Below are 18,858 nucleotides of genomic sequence, written 5' to 3' on the forward strand. Positions count from 1 at the left end.
TCAAAAAAATAGCACAAATCAATTTTTAGTCCCATGCATTTTGCATTCAAAGGGTTCCGTTCTCAGTAGCATTGAATGATACTGCATATTAAAGCCTCAACCTCTTCAGAGTTACTAGTGAGTGATTTTAGACAAATCTCTTTAAAAATGCAGCAAAGTGTAAACATCCACAAATTAACAGCCACTCGTCAGGGCAGATTCACTGGCCAAGGTTAAGCTTGGTCATCAGTAGATTCTATTCAGTGGACCTACTGTACAGGTTACGCAGCCAATTATTCTACTTCCAGTCAAATAGGCAAAACAAGTGATACTCTTTATCAGAAAGAGTAGAGTTGCTTGTTACGTGAATGAAAGAAGGTCATAATGAAGCTGGGCTGTGGTGAGTAGTGGTTATGGCAAGATGTTCTTGTTATGAGGCTACAGTTACTGAATTTGGGAGAGGAAATGAGAACTGAGAAAGTTTCACCGGTTCCTGAGTCTACGAAGACACTTCCTGCCTTCGACATACAGAGAATCAATATCTAAATGCACAATGATGTTGAGTCATAAAGATATTAAATCAAATAGTACAGCCAATGATCAGATAGCAGTAGAAATTGGAGATTCTGTGAATGCATGGTATATCAGAGTCAAGGCCATGTAATATGTACATGTCCAATACAAAGTTTTGGTGATTATTGCTGTTAAAATATATCCTCTTCATGTGCTAATCCAAATCAGCATGGCTTTGAAAGGAAACTATTGTGTAAACTAGGAGGCCTACAGATCATATACTGAATAAGAGGAGAAATCGCCACATTGACACAAAAGGAACAAATGTTGCTCTGTACCCCTGGGTTCCAAGTTTTCACAACATGAGATTGAACCCACCCCCCCCCCGTCAGCTTTCCATTCTAGATTATACCGTTACATGCCGAGGAAGCATGTTACCACGATGCGCTAATCAGTCAGCAAAATGCCACATTTCTGCATCAAGCAGAATTTGACCTTAGTGGAATGAGTGCAAGTCCAGGTGTGGCCTCCGGGTTTCGCACCTACAGGAAATTCTAGGCCAGACTGTGAAAGGAACTAATCTCAAGGATCTTTTTTTTCCTCCCTGCTTTTTTATACACTATAGGAACGGTCAAGAAGACTGTTCCAGTTCAGAACACCAGGGGGCGGTATAATCCATTGGTTCATAGCTGGACTATTAAAATTGGCACTGAGATATTGGGGGGGGGGGGGGGGGGGGGGGGTGCAAGACATATCTGGCCAGGTTAGAGGAGAAAGATCAAAATTGTTCTGCAAGAATATTTTGGCAGTGCAGGCGGTTCAACAGTATGTGCTTCGTGAACCAATCAGAATGCCAGTAAGGGAGATATTTTATTTATATTTTAAGTAGAGAATCACATGTTTTTAATGAACTGAAAATGCTGTCTTACTCTGGCTACTGCAATAATCAGTTTGGTTATGTACTAGGACGTTATGCCAGTTCAACTCAGTTGGCTGGACAGCTGGTTTGTGATGCAGAGCAAGACCAGTAAGGGCAAGTTCAATTCCCATACCAGCCAAGGTTGTTCATGAAGGCCTCGCCTTCTCAACCTTGCCCCTCGCCTGAGGTGTGGTGACCCTCGGGTTAAACCACCACCAGTCAGCTCTCCCCCTCAAAGGGCAAAGCAGCTTCTGGTCACCTGGGACTATGCTGCTTTTATACTGAAATGATAATTCAGTGGACAAATAAAATGACAACCACCTAAAAGCAAAGACAAAATCCTAACAGTTTGCCTAATTAATTTGGCTTGTAGCAAATCACAGTTGTAACTCGTACTGGAGAACCTGCCAAATGACCAACAAGAACTATCGGGTAGTATTGAGGAAGCAGGGGGGGCTGCAGAAGGACTTGGACAGGCTAGGAGAGTGGGCAAAGATTTGGTAGATGGAATACAATGTGGAAAAGTGTATGGTTATGCACTTTGGAAGGAAGAATGGAGGCATAGACTATTTTCTAAATGGGAAAAGGCTTCGAAAATCAGAAGCACAAAGAGACTTAGGAGTCCTAATTCAAGATTCTCTTAAGATTAATATGCAGGTTCAGTTGGCAGTTAGGAAGGCAAATGCAATGTTAGCATTCATGTCGAGAGGGCTAGAATACAAGACCAGGGATGTACTACTGAGGCTGTACAGGGCTCTGGTCAGACCCTATTTGGAGTATTGTGAGCGGTTTTGGGCCCCGTATCTAAGGAAGAATGTGCTGGCCTTGGAAAGGGTCCAGAGGAGGTTCACAAGAATGATCCCTGGAATGAAGAGCTTGTCATATGAGGATTTGAGGACTCTGGGTCTGTACACGTTGGAGTTTAGAAGGATGAGGGGGGATCTTATTGAAACTTAGAGAATACTGCGAGTACTGGATAGAGTGGATGTGGTGAGGATGTTTCCACTTGTAGGAAAAACTAGAACGAGAGTTCACAATCTCAGACTGAAGGGACGATCCTTCTCCAAACAGGTGCCGGAATGTGGCGACTAGGGGCTTTTCACAGTAACTTAATTGAAGCCTACTTGTGACAATAAGCGATTTTCATTTCATTTTTCAAAGTCTTATGGTCTCATCTATTGGAAGCAGTAAATAACTATCAGTGAGCAAAGTTTCCCAAGTAAAGCAAGGCCACAAGGTAAACAACAAAACATTCATTGCAGAGAAATCTGTTATTAAAGTTAAATCAAAAATGATCACAGCATACATTTATAGTATTAGTTCGGAGTACAATATTATTCATTAGCATAAAGGAATAATGCACAACCCTGGAAGTGAATTAACTAATGACCAAAAAATTGATAAAGAAAAAATAGAATACAAACACCCACTGGGCATATGAGATTCGACTAACAAGAAACAACAAAAACACAGATCGTAAGAGTTTCTACAGGTATGCAGAAAGCGAGTAAGGAAAGTAATTGGCCTCCCTTTGAGGCTGACACCGCAGAAATTATAATAGAGAAAAAGGAAATAGCCCAGGTGTCAAACCATTTTGAAAACTCTGTCCTCACAACAGAAGACACAAAAATCATTCCAGTAATAAAGGGGAACTCGGGGTGTAATGAGAGTGAGGAACTTCCCTCAGACTTGATGGCCTTTACCCAAAGGTAAACAGGTAACTGCAGAGATAGTGAATGCATCTTCCAAAGCTCCCTGGATTCGGAAATGGTCCCAGCAGATGGGAAGGTAGAAAATATAATGGTGCCATTCAAGAAGTGTGGGAGAGAGAAAACAGGGAACGCCAGGCCAGTCACCCTGACATAATCGTTGGGAATTTGTTGGAATCCATTATAAAGGAAGTGGCGATAGGGTACTTAGAAAGTCATAATATGATTTGTCAGAGACAGCATAGTTTCATGAAAGGGAAATCCTGTTTGAAAAATTGATCAGGGTTTATTTGAGAATGGAACCAGCAGGGTAAATAAAGGATATCACAAATCTGGATTTTCTCAGGTGCACTTTCAAAAGGACAGTGAAGAGACTTTTGAAACAATTACCGTAAATCAAAAACAGATTCAAATAGTTTGTTAGTGGGCTTTAAAGTAACGTTTGCACAAAAGTTTCAAAAGAAAAATCAATGTTCAAATGATTTCCTAATGGTTTGCTGAATGCACACAGGGAATATCTGAGTGGTACATTTTGGGATGGTTCCAGGTTCGATCCCCATGCTATGTTGAACTAACTGATGTCAGCGGCAGATAGATGAGGGGGGTCAATTTCCGTCCCTGATCAAAATCCAGCAGTGGAAGGTGTGGGTGACTGGCCAAGACACAAGAACACACAAGAATTAGGGGGCGTTGTTACATGGCCCATTGAGCCTGCTCCACCGTTCAATATGATCATGGCTGATTTTTGGGTTTCAACTTCAGTTTCCTATACACTCCCACATCCCTTGTTTCCCCGAGAGACAGAAAATCTGTCTATCCCAGGCCTTTAATGTATTCAACGACGAAGCACCTGCAAACCTCGGGGGTAGAGAATTCAGTATTGAGAACTCAGAGCACTTGATCCCATTCCAATAAGGCCCAAACATTTGGTTGGGAGGGGCGGGGGAGTGGAGAAAGGTTGGACGGCAGAAAAAGACTGACAGGGAAAAAAGTGCAATTGCCTGGATGAACTCAAAGTTCTGTCAAATGTTTCTGGATAATGGCATATACTAACTAAAATCTTTCTACATATTTACAAGCATGCGCAGAAATGGGAATAAACATTTCCAAGGACAGCGTGTTCAAAGCTTTTACAGAAATTCCACGTGCTACAGAGAGACAGGTTGTTGAGGAAAAAACATTCAGACATTACCAGTAAAGATATATAGACCAGGTCAATGGTTTACAGCAATTGAAACCACACTGTGCTGGAATATGTAACGAATTTTGGCAAGAATCCAATTGCGTGATAAACCTCCCTGTGGCTTGAAGCTGAGGCAGTTACAACCCCCACAGGCTGGGTGCAACAAGCCAAGTATCGGGAAAGGTAATCAGCGTTCAGTGGATGCGGCCTTTACTGTTTATCTAGAAAACTGCATTTGACAGATGGTGTACATATCTGCATCAGTAATTTCAGGAATAAATCTGCATAAGTACGCAAAGTACTGCCATTATGTCACCCGACCAATGTACATTTAACAAAGTACAGCAATACATTGAAATCTGGGCGCATAATCCAACTGGTGATCAATTCTCAAGCATTCCAAATTGCTTGCAAAACATTTGTTGTTTCTCAAGGAACAGGATTTGCAGTGTTTTGATCTTCATGAACTTTAATTTTCCTTGTTACTTTTGGAAAAGTAACAGAATCAACTCTTTTACACATTGGAGCAATTTGTTCTACCGAAGGAATTGGCTTCACTGGTTTTAGCCAGCTGAACTAACATCATCGGACATCACCGTCAAAGCAGAAAAATCTCACCATTTCAAACCTGTACTCTTCTCACACTGCTCAATTTCCCCTTCTCCAGGAGCGCTCATCGTCAAACAAAAATGGGCAAGAGAAAAAATCAGTTGGAAGCTAATCAGTATTTTATTTCACTTTTTAGTGGGGAAAATTTGGCATTTATAATTCTCCAATCTCATTACCAGCAAGCACTTCCTAATTTTGATGCAGTTTCGGGAGATTGACGTCCCATCTCCCCATGTCGCAGGTTGGCCTAGGCAGTAAATCACAGTACCTAGGGGTATGGATCAACACAAATAAGTAGAGTTCAAGTACAGATCAGCCATGATTGAATAGAGTGGTGGAACAGGCCTGAGGAGCTGAATGACCTGTTCTTATGACCTGGCCGATAATGCTTCCATCAATCAAATACCCTTTTCTCATTCATCGTCTAGGTGCTTAGGTTGAAACTTAAAAGTACATTCATAGAAGTAGCATTAAAGCATTGGGCTGGCTTCAAAAACAGATTTCAACAGTAACCGGCATTGTCAACCAAATGGAATGTAGCCCACAGGACCTCTTAAAAAGCAAAATCACGGGCGTCAGGGTGGCGCAGTGGTTAGCCCTGCTGCCTCACGGCGCAGAGGTCCCAGGTTCGATCCCGGCTCTGGGTCACTCCGTGTGGAGTTTGCGCATTCTCCCCGTGCTTGCGTGGGTTTCGCCCCCACAACCCAAAGATGTGCAGGGTAGGTAGATTGGCCATGCTAAATTGCACCTTAATTGGAAAAATGAATTGGGTACACTAAAATGTTTTTAAAAAGCAAAATCACCAAAACACAAGTGTCAAAATAAAAGAACTGCGGGAATTAGGTTAGGTGGGGTTACGGGAATAGGGTGGGGGTGTGGACCTAGGAAGGAAGCTCTTTCGGAGGGTCGGCGCAGACTCGATGGGCCGAATGCCCTCCTTCTGCATTGTAGGGATTCTATGATTCTGTAATTACAGATCAAGTTAGTCAGTAAGTGCAGAGAGAAATGACAATATTACACCATAATGTTCATTCGCCTCTCTTTTATTCTTTTTGCAGATGTTGAGGGACCTGTATTCATTTACTTTTTTTAAAAAAATCTATATAGTGATGCTGCACTTGAATCTGCATTTTATTAATTCAAGATAATATCTAAGAAAAATAGTTTGCCCATGTGTAAAACCCTCAATTACTTTATCTGCCTTGAACTTTGCTAATGAAAACCGACTGTAATAAAGCAGGAGTGAGTTGACCCATCTGCAAAGGTACAACCATTTAAACACTTTCTCAAGTCTGAGTTTTCTTAGAGGAACAGCTCATGACTCCCTTAGTCACAAAATACAGTGCAATGAGTGAGTACCAAGACAGATTCCATTGTAAGGAACAAGTGATTGGGAACAAAATGCTCAGTATTTTCATCAAGGTCAGAACTGTTCTTTCGCCTCTTAAAACATCAGAATTTTCCAAACAATATTTTTATCCGGCTGATTTGTTCTCTTAAATTTAAACTTGTCCTTTTCTATCTGCTGCATTGCTATTCTGATTATTTTTTAAAATATAAATTTAGAGTATCTAATTCTTTTTTTTCCCAATTAAGGGCAATTTAGCGTGGTCAATCGACCTATCCTGCACAACTTTGGGTTATGGGGATGAATTCCACGGAAACACGGGGAGAATGAGCAAACTCCACACGGATAGTGACCCAAGGGCGGGGTCAAACCTGGATCCTCAGCGTTGTGAGACAGCAGGGCTAATCACTGCACCACTGTGCTGTCCCTTGCCATTCTGATTATAACAGACATATCCATACCTGCCTAGGTTTCCTCTTTGTTCTTGAACTTACACAATTTCTACCCTCCAAGACCATCTCTGCAATTTTCTCTATTTTTATCATGTTTAGTCTACATATTTTTCCGAGATGTATTTCCGTCCACTTTTTAATCTCTCTACATCTATTTTCTTTAATTCGGGCTTTTATTCAGCCATGAGTCAAACAAGGAGTGCTCCCAAAACTTTGATTCAATTTCAATCTTCAATTCTTTGAATAAAATAATTCAATTTGTCCTTAAAATGGGCTTTCTTAAAATTATGATATGATTTCCGAAGATACGCAGAGATTTTAAAAAGTACTTTAAATGTTGTGAAGTTTACAGCTGAGGAAAGGTCAAGAATGTGAGTGCAACCAGTTTTCAGGCCTTTATCAGCCTTCAGCTGGAAGAGGTGACCAGTACTGTGGAGCTCTTCAGGATCACTGCCAGTAACATTCAGTGTCCCACCAACAGAAGGAAGCTTGGTTGCAAAGGGTGAGCTGGACAGCCAGATTTCACTCAGTAACAGATGGAAAGCTTCATCATAAAGTAGTACACGCTGAGCAAGCCTAGCCAAAAGATGACAGAACCCATCACAAATGTGCCAAGCAGGCTGAGCAATATACACCCTAGGGATTTGAACTTTTGGAAATCTAGGTTGAGAAGCCAATACTGTGACCATAAAGCTGCTTGGGAATCTCTTGTTTCTTTTAATTTGAACATTGACTTCATAATCTGTTATGACTTTCAGATTCTAAATCAAAACTTTTTTTAGGAATTGTGACAAATGTTTGATATTTCTGACAGACTTCTGCACTTAATCAGCAATCACCTTAATCATTGCTCGTCATCTCATTAAAATTCAAAGTTTGAACTTACAGAAACTCTTATCACTAAGTTATGCGGGTGATATTTATTCATATTTCAAAAAGACACTTGAAAATTTGCTATGAAATGGGAGGTTGCACTTTTCTGATTACTTCTTCACGAAGTAATGTGTAACGACATTGGGAATGCTACAATTAATCTTGGGGCGCGATACACCCAAATAATGATTAGGGGGCAGGATTTTTCGGCCGCACCCACCCGGCAACTGGAAATTCCCGCTTGAGGTCAACGGACCGTCACATTGTCCCCGTCCGTGGCGATCTTGCGGCGGGTGTAGTCGAAAAATCCAGCTTTAAGAGTCATTTTATAAAATTTATCATAGAATTTACAGTGCAGAAGGAGGCCATTTGGCCCATCGAGTCTGCACCGGCTCTTGGAAAGAGCTCCCTACCCAAGGTCAACACCTCCACCCTATCCCCATAACCCAGTAACCCCACCCAACACTAAGGGCAATTTTGGACACTAAGGGCAATTTATCATGGCCAATCCACCTCACCTGCACATCTTTGGACTGTGGGAGGAAACCGGAGCACCCGGAGGAAACCCGCGCACACACGGGGAGGATGTGCAGACTCCGCACAGACAGTGACCCAAGCCAGAATCGAACCTGGGACCCTGGAGCTGTGAAGCAATTGTGCTATCCACAATGCTACCGTGCTACATTTTGGGTGGGTTTGGCAGGGTGATTTGCTCCAAGTTCTTTGGTGCGAACTAGACCTGTATTCACCCACACTTAGTCATTTTTGGGGGAGTTTGGGGAGTTTTTCACCGATAAATCCCACACTTAAGAATTTTTTTCTGCAGTGGGGGACTAGACTTGGCTCTTCAGAGGTCGGAGTGCCATTTTTAAAGGGTACCCTCACCCATGGAAATACCAACATCCACCCCCTCCCACCCCGCAGGCATGGGCAACAGTCCCAACTCTCTAACCCAGAGGGGCAAACTATCCTCCGCTAAAAGTTGGCGTGAACTCCCCTCCCCCCAACCACACAGGCATGAGGGCGACCCAGCCACACACCCATCGAACCTCATGGGCATCGGGGCATCGTCCCCCCTCCCTAACTAAGAATACCTTGCTATAGGGTCATTGAGGGCTTCCTCCCACCTTAGGGGACCCCCTTTCAGGTCACCCCCTTCATCCTCCCCCCCCCGCCCCTCCCCCCCCACCTTTCATATCCCCCCCCTTCCATGAGCAAGGCCCCTATAACGCACTGCCCCTGGGCACTGCCAATCTGGCACTGCCCCAATACTCTGGCAGTGCCAACCTAGTACCCCTGCAGTATCAGGTTGGTAATGCCATGTTGGCACTGCCATGGTGCCAGGTTGGCACTGCCAGCCCTATCCCCGACCATCCGGGGGGCTCCAAAGGCCTCCAAGCTCCCCAGCGTGGACATCACATCTGGTGTCCGCTTGTGGAGACCAATACTAATCCACACACAAGTGAGGCCTCACCGGTGTGGCTGTGACTACCGAGAGCCGGTGTGGCTGTGACTACCGAGAGCCGGTGTGGCTGTGACTACCGAGAGCCGGTGTGGCTGTGACTACCGAGAGCCGGTGTGGCTGTGACTACCGAGAGCCGGTGTGGCTGTGACTACCGAGAGCCGGTGTGGCTGTGACTACCGAGAGCCGGTGTGGCTGTGACTACCAGGAGCCGGTGTGGCTGTGACTACCAGGAGCCGGTGTGGCTGTGACTACCGAGAGCCGGTGTGGCTGTGACTACCGAGAGCCGGTGTGGCTGTGACTACCGAGAGCCGGTGTGGCTGTGACTACCGAGAGCCGGTGTGGCTGTGACTACCAGGAGCCGGTGTGGCTGTGACTACCAGGAGCCGGTGTGGCTGTGACTACCAGGAGCCAGGAGAATGCAACCACAAACGGACCTCGATCACGGCTAGCGAGGGCGCGATCCAGATGTGCTGGGCAGAGCGAGTCGGGTGAACTCGTGATTGGCTCGGTGCCCAGCACAAAACCTGCTTTGGGTCTCTCCCACTATTCACCCAGCGCAGCGTGATCAGAGTGGGAAAATTGGGCCGTTTGTGTCCCTAGGCCCTGTTGCTGATCACTCTCCAGTACACAGACTGGCGTCAAGGCTGGAACCTTCTGGTTTTTGATAAAACACCATCACTCACTAAAAGCCTTCGGGTGGGGTTTTCCGGCTGTTCCTGCTGGCGGCATCGCCTGGTCCCACTGGCCAAAGCGCCCGCCGCACGTTTCCTTGTGGCAGATGGTGCAATAACAGTGGCACAGGAAGATCCTGCTGCCGGTCATTGCCAAGCAATCTCCACTGCTGCAAAACATTCCACGATGGGGGGGGGGGGGGGGGGGGGGGGGGGGGGGATCCCATTGTGTGGAACTTCTTGTGGGACTTGAAAGGAAACACAGGAAAGGAAACTGTAGTGTTGCTTTCATTGTTCCTATCGAGTAATTAACATTTGTAGCTGGTTATTATTTATTTTTTTAACATTTTTTTTATTCTCCTCCTTTTTCACATTTTCTCCCACATTTACATCCATCAACAATAAACAATAATCAGCAAGATATGTCAGTCCCCATAATAACAACGATCCCATCTACCCACCAATCCCCAAACCTCAACCCGCATGTTTACATAAATAAATGACAAAAAGGAATCAGGGATTACCCGTAGTCACCCTTAATCTTACACAGCTCCCCCCCGCCCCCCCACCCCCCCACCCCCCCACCCCAGGTCTCCAGCTCCTCCCGTCCACTGCCTCTTGTAAAACTCCTCCCCCAACCTCGGTTCCTTCCCCCCCAACTTTCCACCCCGGCTAGACCACTCGGACCCTGTTCTGCCAGGCTCCGATGGCCACAGCCCCTCCCCCCACCTCACTCCCATTCACTGGCCGGCTTAAACCGGCCAGCGTGGAGGCCCCCCGCCCGGGTCCCTTTCCCACTTGCCCGGCCCTAGGAAAGCCCAAAGATCCCCTTTTAGCACACAAACCCCGCATATCCACCTACACCCCAAAGAACCCTCATTTCGAGTGAAAGTCCCGCCCCTTCCCTTGTCCAAATATATACCACATTGGCTCCTTTAATCTCTACACTCGCTCGCAGTGATACAAAAAAGAAGAAAATACAGTCATGAGGTTACATCGGCACATGGCCATTCCTCAATTTGTCAGTTCTGCCACAGTCCTTCTGCTTTCGCAAACTCCTCCGCTGCTTCCTCCGTTCCAAAATAAAAGTCCCTGAGCTTGTAAGTCACCCTCAGCTTCGCTGGATATACAATGCCGCACCGCACCTTGCTAATGTACAGTGCCCTCTCCACCCGGTCGAAGGCAGCCCGCCTCCTTGCCAGCTCCACCGTAAAGTCCTGGTATACACGTGTACCAGCTCCAGCCCACTGCACCACCCGCTTCTGCTTGGCCCAGCTCAGGACCTTCTCCTTCACCCTGTACCTACGGAAGCACAGAGTCACTGCCCTTGGCGGCTCACTCGCCTTTGGTACAGGCCTCCACGACCGATGAGCCCGATCCAGTTCATATCGGGAGGGATCCTCCCCCTCCCCCAATAGTTTTGCCAGCATCGCGGCAAAATACTCAGTCGGCTTCGGTCCTTCAACTCCTTCGGGCAGCCCCACAATCCTCAAATTCTGTCGCCTGGATCTGTTTTCCAGGTCTTCCATTTTTCCTCGCAGATCCTTGTTCGTATCCATCGCCTTCCGCATCTCTTTCCCCACCGAGGCAAGTTGATCACCATGCTGCAATAACGTCTCCTCCACTTCCTTCAGCGCCTCCCCATGCTCTCGCACCTCCGCCACTGCGCTCGCCACCTCCGTCCTCACCGGGGAAACCGCCTCCTCCACCAGCACACTCAACCTCCCTCATCTCCTTCCTCACCGTCTCCATGCATTTTGCAATCTGCGCCAACTGCTTTTCAAATTCCGCAGCCATCACCTTAGTTATTTCTTCAGCCGTAAGCAGTGCGGCCTTCCCTGGTGCTCCAGCCTCCATTTTTCCTGGTGACCCCGCGGTGACCTTTCCACTCCCCGACGGACCTCCAGCTGTTTTCTTTTTCGGACGTTTTCTTGCTCACCCTCGACATTTTTCTTTGTTCTTTTTTTTCCTCCTGTGTCTTCACTGTGCCTCCTCCGTGCCTTCTCCCTGCTTCTGCCACCTCCGCGGACCCTGGGACCGGGCTTAAAGCCCCGAAAATGCCGTTGCCGAACGGGAGCCCTCCATTGTGCGGCAGCCTCCCGCCTGCCGTCACCGGAAGTTCGATTCGACGCTACTGTTAATCCTTCTATAGCTACTCAGACTGATGAACCAGTCTGCTACAATCCACATGGTGGGAGTGATGCGCAATCAACCCTGTGTCTGTACTCACAGAGTCTCCACTGGAAAGAGCGTAGCTGGTTATTTTAACCCCGTTAAATAATTTGAGCTTTCCAAATATCCACCACTTCCTTTCCTCCGGTTCTATATCTTTAACATCAATTTACTGCATTGTTAAGAGAATTTAAGCAATGTAAAACCCTGAAGAAGAATCTATTTTATGAAACTATCACATTGGTGCTTTTATAATTGGGTTACACAAATATCACCACGTCCTAAAAAGCATATCACCCATAGAGGTTCACCACAACTAAGAAGGGTTTTTTTTTGAAAGGTGCTAGAATGTTTCTTGGAATCCTATTTACTGATTATGATATATGTGCTGAGTGATTGCGCTCCAGCACCAATAAACATCCTTTTTTTTTTTTTTGCTGATATGAATTCTATTTAAAATATTCATGAAATCTTTCTTACCTTGCTGGTGAGGGAATGCCACCACATAGCTGGACAATTTGACTTCACAGGTTGTGCCACACTCCAACGGGATTGCAAATGTTCCAAAATAGTTCAGCATTTCCGTTACAGATGGGAAACGGAAGTGTTGGACGAGACATTGCCCTCTTTCTGTCACAAGCAGTCGAAGATGCTATAAAATCAGAACACATTTGTGTGTCACTCAGACATTTTATTTGTTATTAGTTACGGGGCACTGCCTAGTTTAGATAATTTAGTAAGTAAAGGTATTTCTGCAATGTGAATGGACTTAAAAGCAAAACAAAACTATCTTTGATAGCTTCAAGTCTGTATTTGTCGTTTTTCTCCTGTCCTCTACTTAAAGTGTTGACTCTTGCTGGGGTGCAGTCCACGAGTAGAGGGCATCAATAATTTCATCTAAGTAGCAGGATTTATCATATTATTATATGTCAGCTTGGCAGCAAGTGTTATCGGGTTAATTTACCATAGGTGGCACTTTATCCACACCAGTGCTCTCTGATATGCACAAATGCACATTCCAAAGAGGAGGCTGAATGGCAATCAGGAGCAGCAACCTCAAACTTGTCCTTCCCTACCTCAGGAGTAGAGACCAATCATTCTACTCAACCAAGAACATCTAACCCAGAACAGAGAATGATAAAAGCTGGAGCTTTCCAGTCCATTTGGTTCTTGCCACACCATGGTGAAGTCTTGCTTCAATTGTATAGATCTTGGTTAGACTGCACCTGCGTCCTCCAGAGGGGTTGGGCAAACTGGGCCTGTATTCTATAGAGTTTCAAAGAATGATAGGTAATCTCATTGCAACCTACAAAATACTTCAAGGAATAGGTAGGGTAGGTGCAGGTAAGATGTTTCCCTTGGTTGGGGAGTCTAGAAGCAGGGGGCACAATTTCAAAATAAGTAGAAAGCCACTTGGGACCGAGATGAGGAGAAATGGCAGTACACAGAGTTGTAAATCTTTGGAATTTTCCACCCCAGAGGGTTGTGGTAGTTCAGTCATTGAGCATGTTTAAGTTAGAGATTGAGATTTTTGATTAACAATAATGTAAAGGATTATGGGGATAATGTGGGTAAAAAGGCATTGAAGTGTCCAATCATCCATGATCATATTGAATGGCGGGGCAGGCTCCACCTGGTCGCCTCCTGTTCCTATACAGAGCAGTTACCCACTGAACCACTGGACAGAAACATCAAGTGTGTTCACTTACTTAGAATTATGTAGAATTACAATATAGAAACTTGCTGTTTACCAACTGGTCCACTAGTCCATCTTAGCGTTTACCCTTGACACAGGCAAATAATTCTAGTCACATTTATCCGTGTTGTTCCCATATCCATTCCTCCCTTTTTCCTTCACCGGCCTTTCAAATCTAATCTTGAATGTTGACTTGGGTCCTATCCCAAAAATAATAGTCTGAATAAATTCATTCAGAAATAATTGCATGATCTTCCTTTTCCCCTTGCCCCATCTACCATTTCCAGTCCAATGTCCCAGTTTACACTTCTCAATCCCCCAATTCTGGCCCTTCCATAAGTCTCTCGACAATCTCCACAATCAGAGGCAGAGAGTTCATCTATCGTGCCCCATTTTTTTGTGGCTCATTTCACCTACAGGTTTTTGCACCACCTTTTAAGACTTTTGACACGATCTTTGGACAATGCTTTAAGATTATTGTTCCTAATGCTTCATACTGCTCAGCACCTCTTTCTCCTCTGTAAAGGACATAGGGAAGCTTGCCACATTGAAGACACTGTATGCAAGTTACTATCCATTCTCATCTTTTACCGATCTTTCTATCCATTAAGGCGGCATCACAAGTGCATATCCCTCGTTCAACTTATATTAAGAATATTTTAATATGTATGCAAGGTAAACTTGATTCTGTATAAAAAGTTACATTACCTTGGCTCTCCCTTGATAGTTGAATGTGAGGACATATTCTCCTCGCTGTGTTTCACTCTGGCGCACAAGAAAGACCCCATGACCCTCGGTTCCTGGAATCTGTACCAACTGAGCTGCTTTAAATCGAGAGATTGGACCGTGAAACCAGGCATAAGATGAGAAGAGCCGGTCCGTCTTGTGGTAGGACTGCCCGGTTGAGCAATGATGGGCAGCTCCTGAAAACACAATTAGAAAGACAACGATTGTACCTTGTTTTTCAGAATATCAGAACATCCAGGGGGAGGGACGGTATTCCTGTTGATGAGTTTAGCAACAGGATCGTTTTCGGTCTAGATAGTGAATCACTTATGGCAAATGATATCTAACAGGACTAATTTAAATCAGGCATTTTACAATTGCTGGAAAGATCTTTGAAATAATTCTGGTGAATGAACGCTTAGAAAAGCAGAACTTTTTTTTAAGGACTGTCAACATGAATTCAGGTAAAGGATGTCACATTTATAACTGACCCCTGGAGCTTTTCAAAGATATTGCTAACGTGGTGTACAGGAAGAATGGGAGTTAGTATTATTATATACAAGGATTCTCCAAACACTTTTGACAAGATTCCACATCAGCTAGATGTCACTGAACCAGGGGTTAAAACAAGCCGCTGAAATGTTAGATTAAAAATGGGAAGCAGAGAGTGGCTATGAAATGAGACCTTTGCAGGTTGCAAAGTGGTTACAACTGAAACATTGTATTCCAGACCCTTCCAATTTAATGACTTTGCTGACCTTTCATTAAACATAATCTCCAAGTTTGCCATTAGGATAACAAAATATATGGGGCAGTAAATAATGAAGATAATTCAAGATATTCAGCTTCTGGCCAATAGGTGGCAAGTTGTAATTCATTACGGATATGTACAAAATCATTAGTCAATGGGAATTAGGAACCAAAAGGGGGAGTATGTATGGAACATTGGTGCTGTGTGAAAAATTCAAATAGATTTATGAAACTGTCAGCTCATTTAAGAAAATAAGGTAATGGGTAGCATTAGCAAAGGTTAAAATATATATATGTATTTAATGTTATATTATTTCTATACAAGGCCTTCTTCAAAAACCATTTTAGGTTACATTTTGGACCACCTGATCACAGAAAGTCTTCCAGATGAACAGTGTTGCTAATACCAGATTTGGAATTTGAATCAAGGTGCTAACTCAACAAGGTCCGGTTGTATGGGTATGGAAAGCTCTATGCTCCTTCCCCTTACTAAATAAAATAAAACATCTTTGTTACTGTCACAAGTAGGCTTACATTAACACTGCAATGAAGTTACTGTGAAAATCTCCTAGTCGTCAAACTCCGGCGGCTGTTCGGGTACACAGAGGGAGAATTCAGAATGTCCAATTCACCTAACAAGCACGTCTTTCGGGAGGAAACCGGAGCACCCGGAGGAAGCCCACGCAGACACGGGGAGAACGTGCAGACGCCGCACAGACAGTGACCCAAGCCGGGAATCGAACCCGGGACCCTGGCGCTGTGAAGCAACTGTGCTACCGTGCCGCCCTTCTAATCATTCATCATGGGGAAGACTACAGTGAACAGTGGCAGATTATTCAGCTGATGGAAGACTCATAATTTGTGCCATACGGCCCAAGTTTGGGAATCATAATGTTCGCCAGAACACCCGGAACTATTTCCACCTGGAAATGAGTCGGTGTCCCTGGTGTCCTCCTAAAACGGTCATTAAGCTCCTCATTTACATATGCAGGTGACCAATGCCCTGTTTAGGCCATTTATGAAAAACAGTCGGTGATGGTTAGGACAGGCACCAGGACTGTTCCACTCAAGATTTTTCAGCCGCTTAAAGGGCTGCCAAGGAAAGATTAGATTTTAAAAAATGTTTTTCCATAAATTATGCTGTGCACCAGGAGAAGTGAAAACATATCCCCTGACTCCAGTATTCCCGAATGCTGCCCCCCACCCCGCCCCATACGTTGTTAACTCCACCTCAGGGACTTACCTTGTGTGAGTGCCAGAGAGACATATTGTTTAAATGCATGGTAGAATGGAGATGGTGTAAATGGATGTGCAAGAAGTGTTGGAAGCTCATACAAGTTAAACACTGTGCCAATTAATTCTGGTTTCATAGTTTCTTTTGCTTTTGATTGCGGAGGGTGGGCGTTTAATGAGGAAACACTACTTGATTAGGATAATCTAGGCCATAATAGCTTCAAATTGCAAAACATTTTCTACTATTCACTTGTCAGTTGTGGTTCAGTGGGTAGCACTCCCATTTCTGACTCAGAGGGTCATGGCATCAAGTCCAACTCCCAAGACTCGAACATAACAAACTAGTTTTATGATCTTAGACCAGACCCGCAAATCTGGTAGGATCCTATTAGGAACCAATAATGTTTTGTTCAAAGTCGACAAAGTTTGAAGATTCAAGGCACTTACCAAGAGAATGAAGCTGTAAGATTTCACGGGTTTTGAACAAACAAAAATAAACTTTACTACACAAGGTCAGAAAGATAAAACATTTTACTATGTCTATCTTATACTCGAATATCCAGAGCTAATATGAGGTAAAGGTAAAGTTGCTGAGTTCCAGATGACCATAGGCTGTTTTCTCCTTTGAAGGGGGAGAGCTGACTGATGGTGGTTTAACCAAGGATCACCACACCTCAGGGGAGAGGCAAGGTTGAGAAGGCAGGGCCTTTAATATGAGGTACATGCAAATTAACAGGCAAACTGTGGTCGCAAACAGCACAATACACAATAAATAGCAGATGTGACTAAGACAGATACCACAGATTTCTCAACAACCCACCCAAACATCAGTGTTTCTCAAACGAGGGATTCCGGAGTATGCATTCAAGCACCCACTCACAAGCACAACTTGAGCTCTTAGGCTGTGCTAGGCAGAGTACCACTGCTCCAAAGGGTTACCTTCGTCCCAGTGGCCCACAGCATGGAGTCAACAATCCTCTGCTGCCTCCTTCAAACATCAGGACTTCTCCTAAACCCTTTTCGATCACCATGGCTTCTCCTGAGCCCTCTTGGATTGCACAGGCTTCTCCAGAACACTCACAACTTAAATTTATGTTATTATTCTGGACCAGTCAGCCAAATGTTTGATAAGATCTGGTTAGGGACCAATAACATTTTGTTTAAAGTATACAGAGTTTGAGATTCAAGAAACTTTCTAAGTCACAAGATGTCATGGGTTTTGAACTTTACAAGGTCAGAGAGGTAGAAAATGCGCAATATCCAACTTATACTCTTAACATTCAGGGTTAATATGAGGTACATGTAAATTAACAGGGAGTTTGTGGCCAAGCACAGTGCACTGCACCATAAATGGCAGATGTGACGAAGACAGATTCCACAGATTTCTCAACAACCAGATGTTAGTAAACACTGAGTCAACCGATCTCATTGAAACTCTTTCTCTCACAAGGGTTTCCAATATTTATCTTCAAAGAACTCGCCTCGAAATTCTCTCCAAACGTGATTGCAACTCAGGTGACCTCAACAATGCCACACAACCCAGGGTTTCAATCTCCTCAACAATGCCACACAACCCAGGGTTTCAATCTCCTCAACACTGCCACACAACCCAGGGTTTCAATCTCCTCAACAATGCCACACAACCCAGGGTTTCAATCTCCTCAACACTGCCACACAACCCAGGGTTTCAATCTCCTCAACAATGCCACACAACCCAGGATTTCAATCTCGTCTCCCGAGACTCCATTCCCCTGAATTCCCAAGTCTGCGCGCAAGCACAACTTCAGCTCTTCGGCCACACCGAGCAGAATATTACTGCTCCAATGGATTACTTTTGCCTCAACGGCCTGAGCAGGGAGTCATCTACTCTTTGCTGTCGCCTTCAATCACCCGGGCTTCTCCTAAACCCTCTTTGATTGCCGAGTTTCTCCTGAACCTCACCATTTAAAAGTCTGCAAACCACAGCATTTTTTCAGCTCAGTGCCACTTCCTCTGCTCCTCTTTCAGAGTCATCTTCCGGTCCGTCCGTGCCCCCCACCCATCCTTGGGACCTTTCCCTGCCCCCTGTCTGACAGTCTTCTCGGTTATGACACTTCATTCCCAGGTCCACTCGCACAATCCTGTTTTTACACTGTTTTGTGGCCTCGGCCTGAAGAACAACAAAAACATCGGATTGCACATCCAGCAACCACTCTCAGCTCACGCATGCACAAAACCCCAGGCATGCTGGGAGTTGTGGCTCCCTGCCTCTGCTCTCCATGAGGGAGATTTGAATTTCACAACACTAGGCTTACAGCCAATGGAACAGCGTGCTACATTGTCAAAGGTGCTGTCTTTTGGATAAGACGTTAAACTGAGGCCCTATCTGCTCTCTCAGTTTGATATAAAAGGTTCCACGGCACTTTTTGAAATGAGTAGTGAACTGCACTGCAAAAGTACTTCATGAGCTTTGGAGCATTTTGGGATGTCCGGCAGCCATATTGTACTGTGTATTCTCCAGATAGTGACACCACTTTAGCTGTGCTACATAGAAGTACAATACATGTGCACAAGCAAATTG

The 18,858-nt window shown here is 44.7% G+C and overlaps 1 protein-coding gene across 4 annotated transcripts in view; it reads right to left on the reverse strand.

Annotated features, from left to right (window-relative positions):
- sh2b3 (SH2B adaptor protein 3) overlaps window positions 1–18,858 on the reverse strand; it is a 271,686-nt gene that overhangs the window by 25,102 nt on the left and 227,726 nt on the right. For all 4 annotated transcript variants that reach the window (XM_072494673.1, XM_072494567.1, XM_072494633.1 and 1 more), the window contains exons 6-7: window positions 14,298–14,512; window positions 12,374–12,545 (exon numbers count right to left, since the gene is read on the reverse strand). In XM_072494673.1, coding sequence (XP_072350774.1) covers window positions 12,374–12,545; window positions 14,298–14,512 — 387 coding nt within the window. The remainder of the gene's footprint in view (window positions 1–12,373; window positions 12,546–14,297; window positions 14,513–18,858) is intronic.

The sequence above is a fragment of the Scyliorhinus torazame genome, chromosome 1 (genome assembly GCF_047496885.1).
Source record: "Scyliorhinus torazame isolate Kashiwa2021f chromosome 1, sScyTor2.1, whole genome shotgun sequence".
NCBI lineage: Eukaryota > Metazoa > Chordata > Chondrichthyes > Carcharhiniformes > Scyliorhinidae > Scyliorhinus > Scyliorhinus torazame.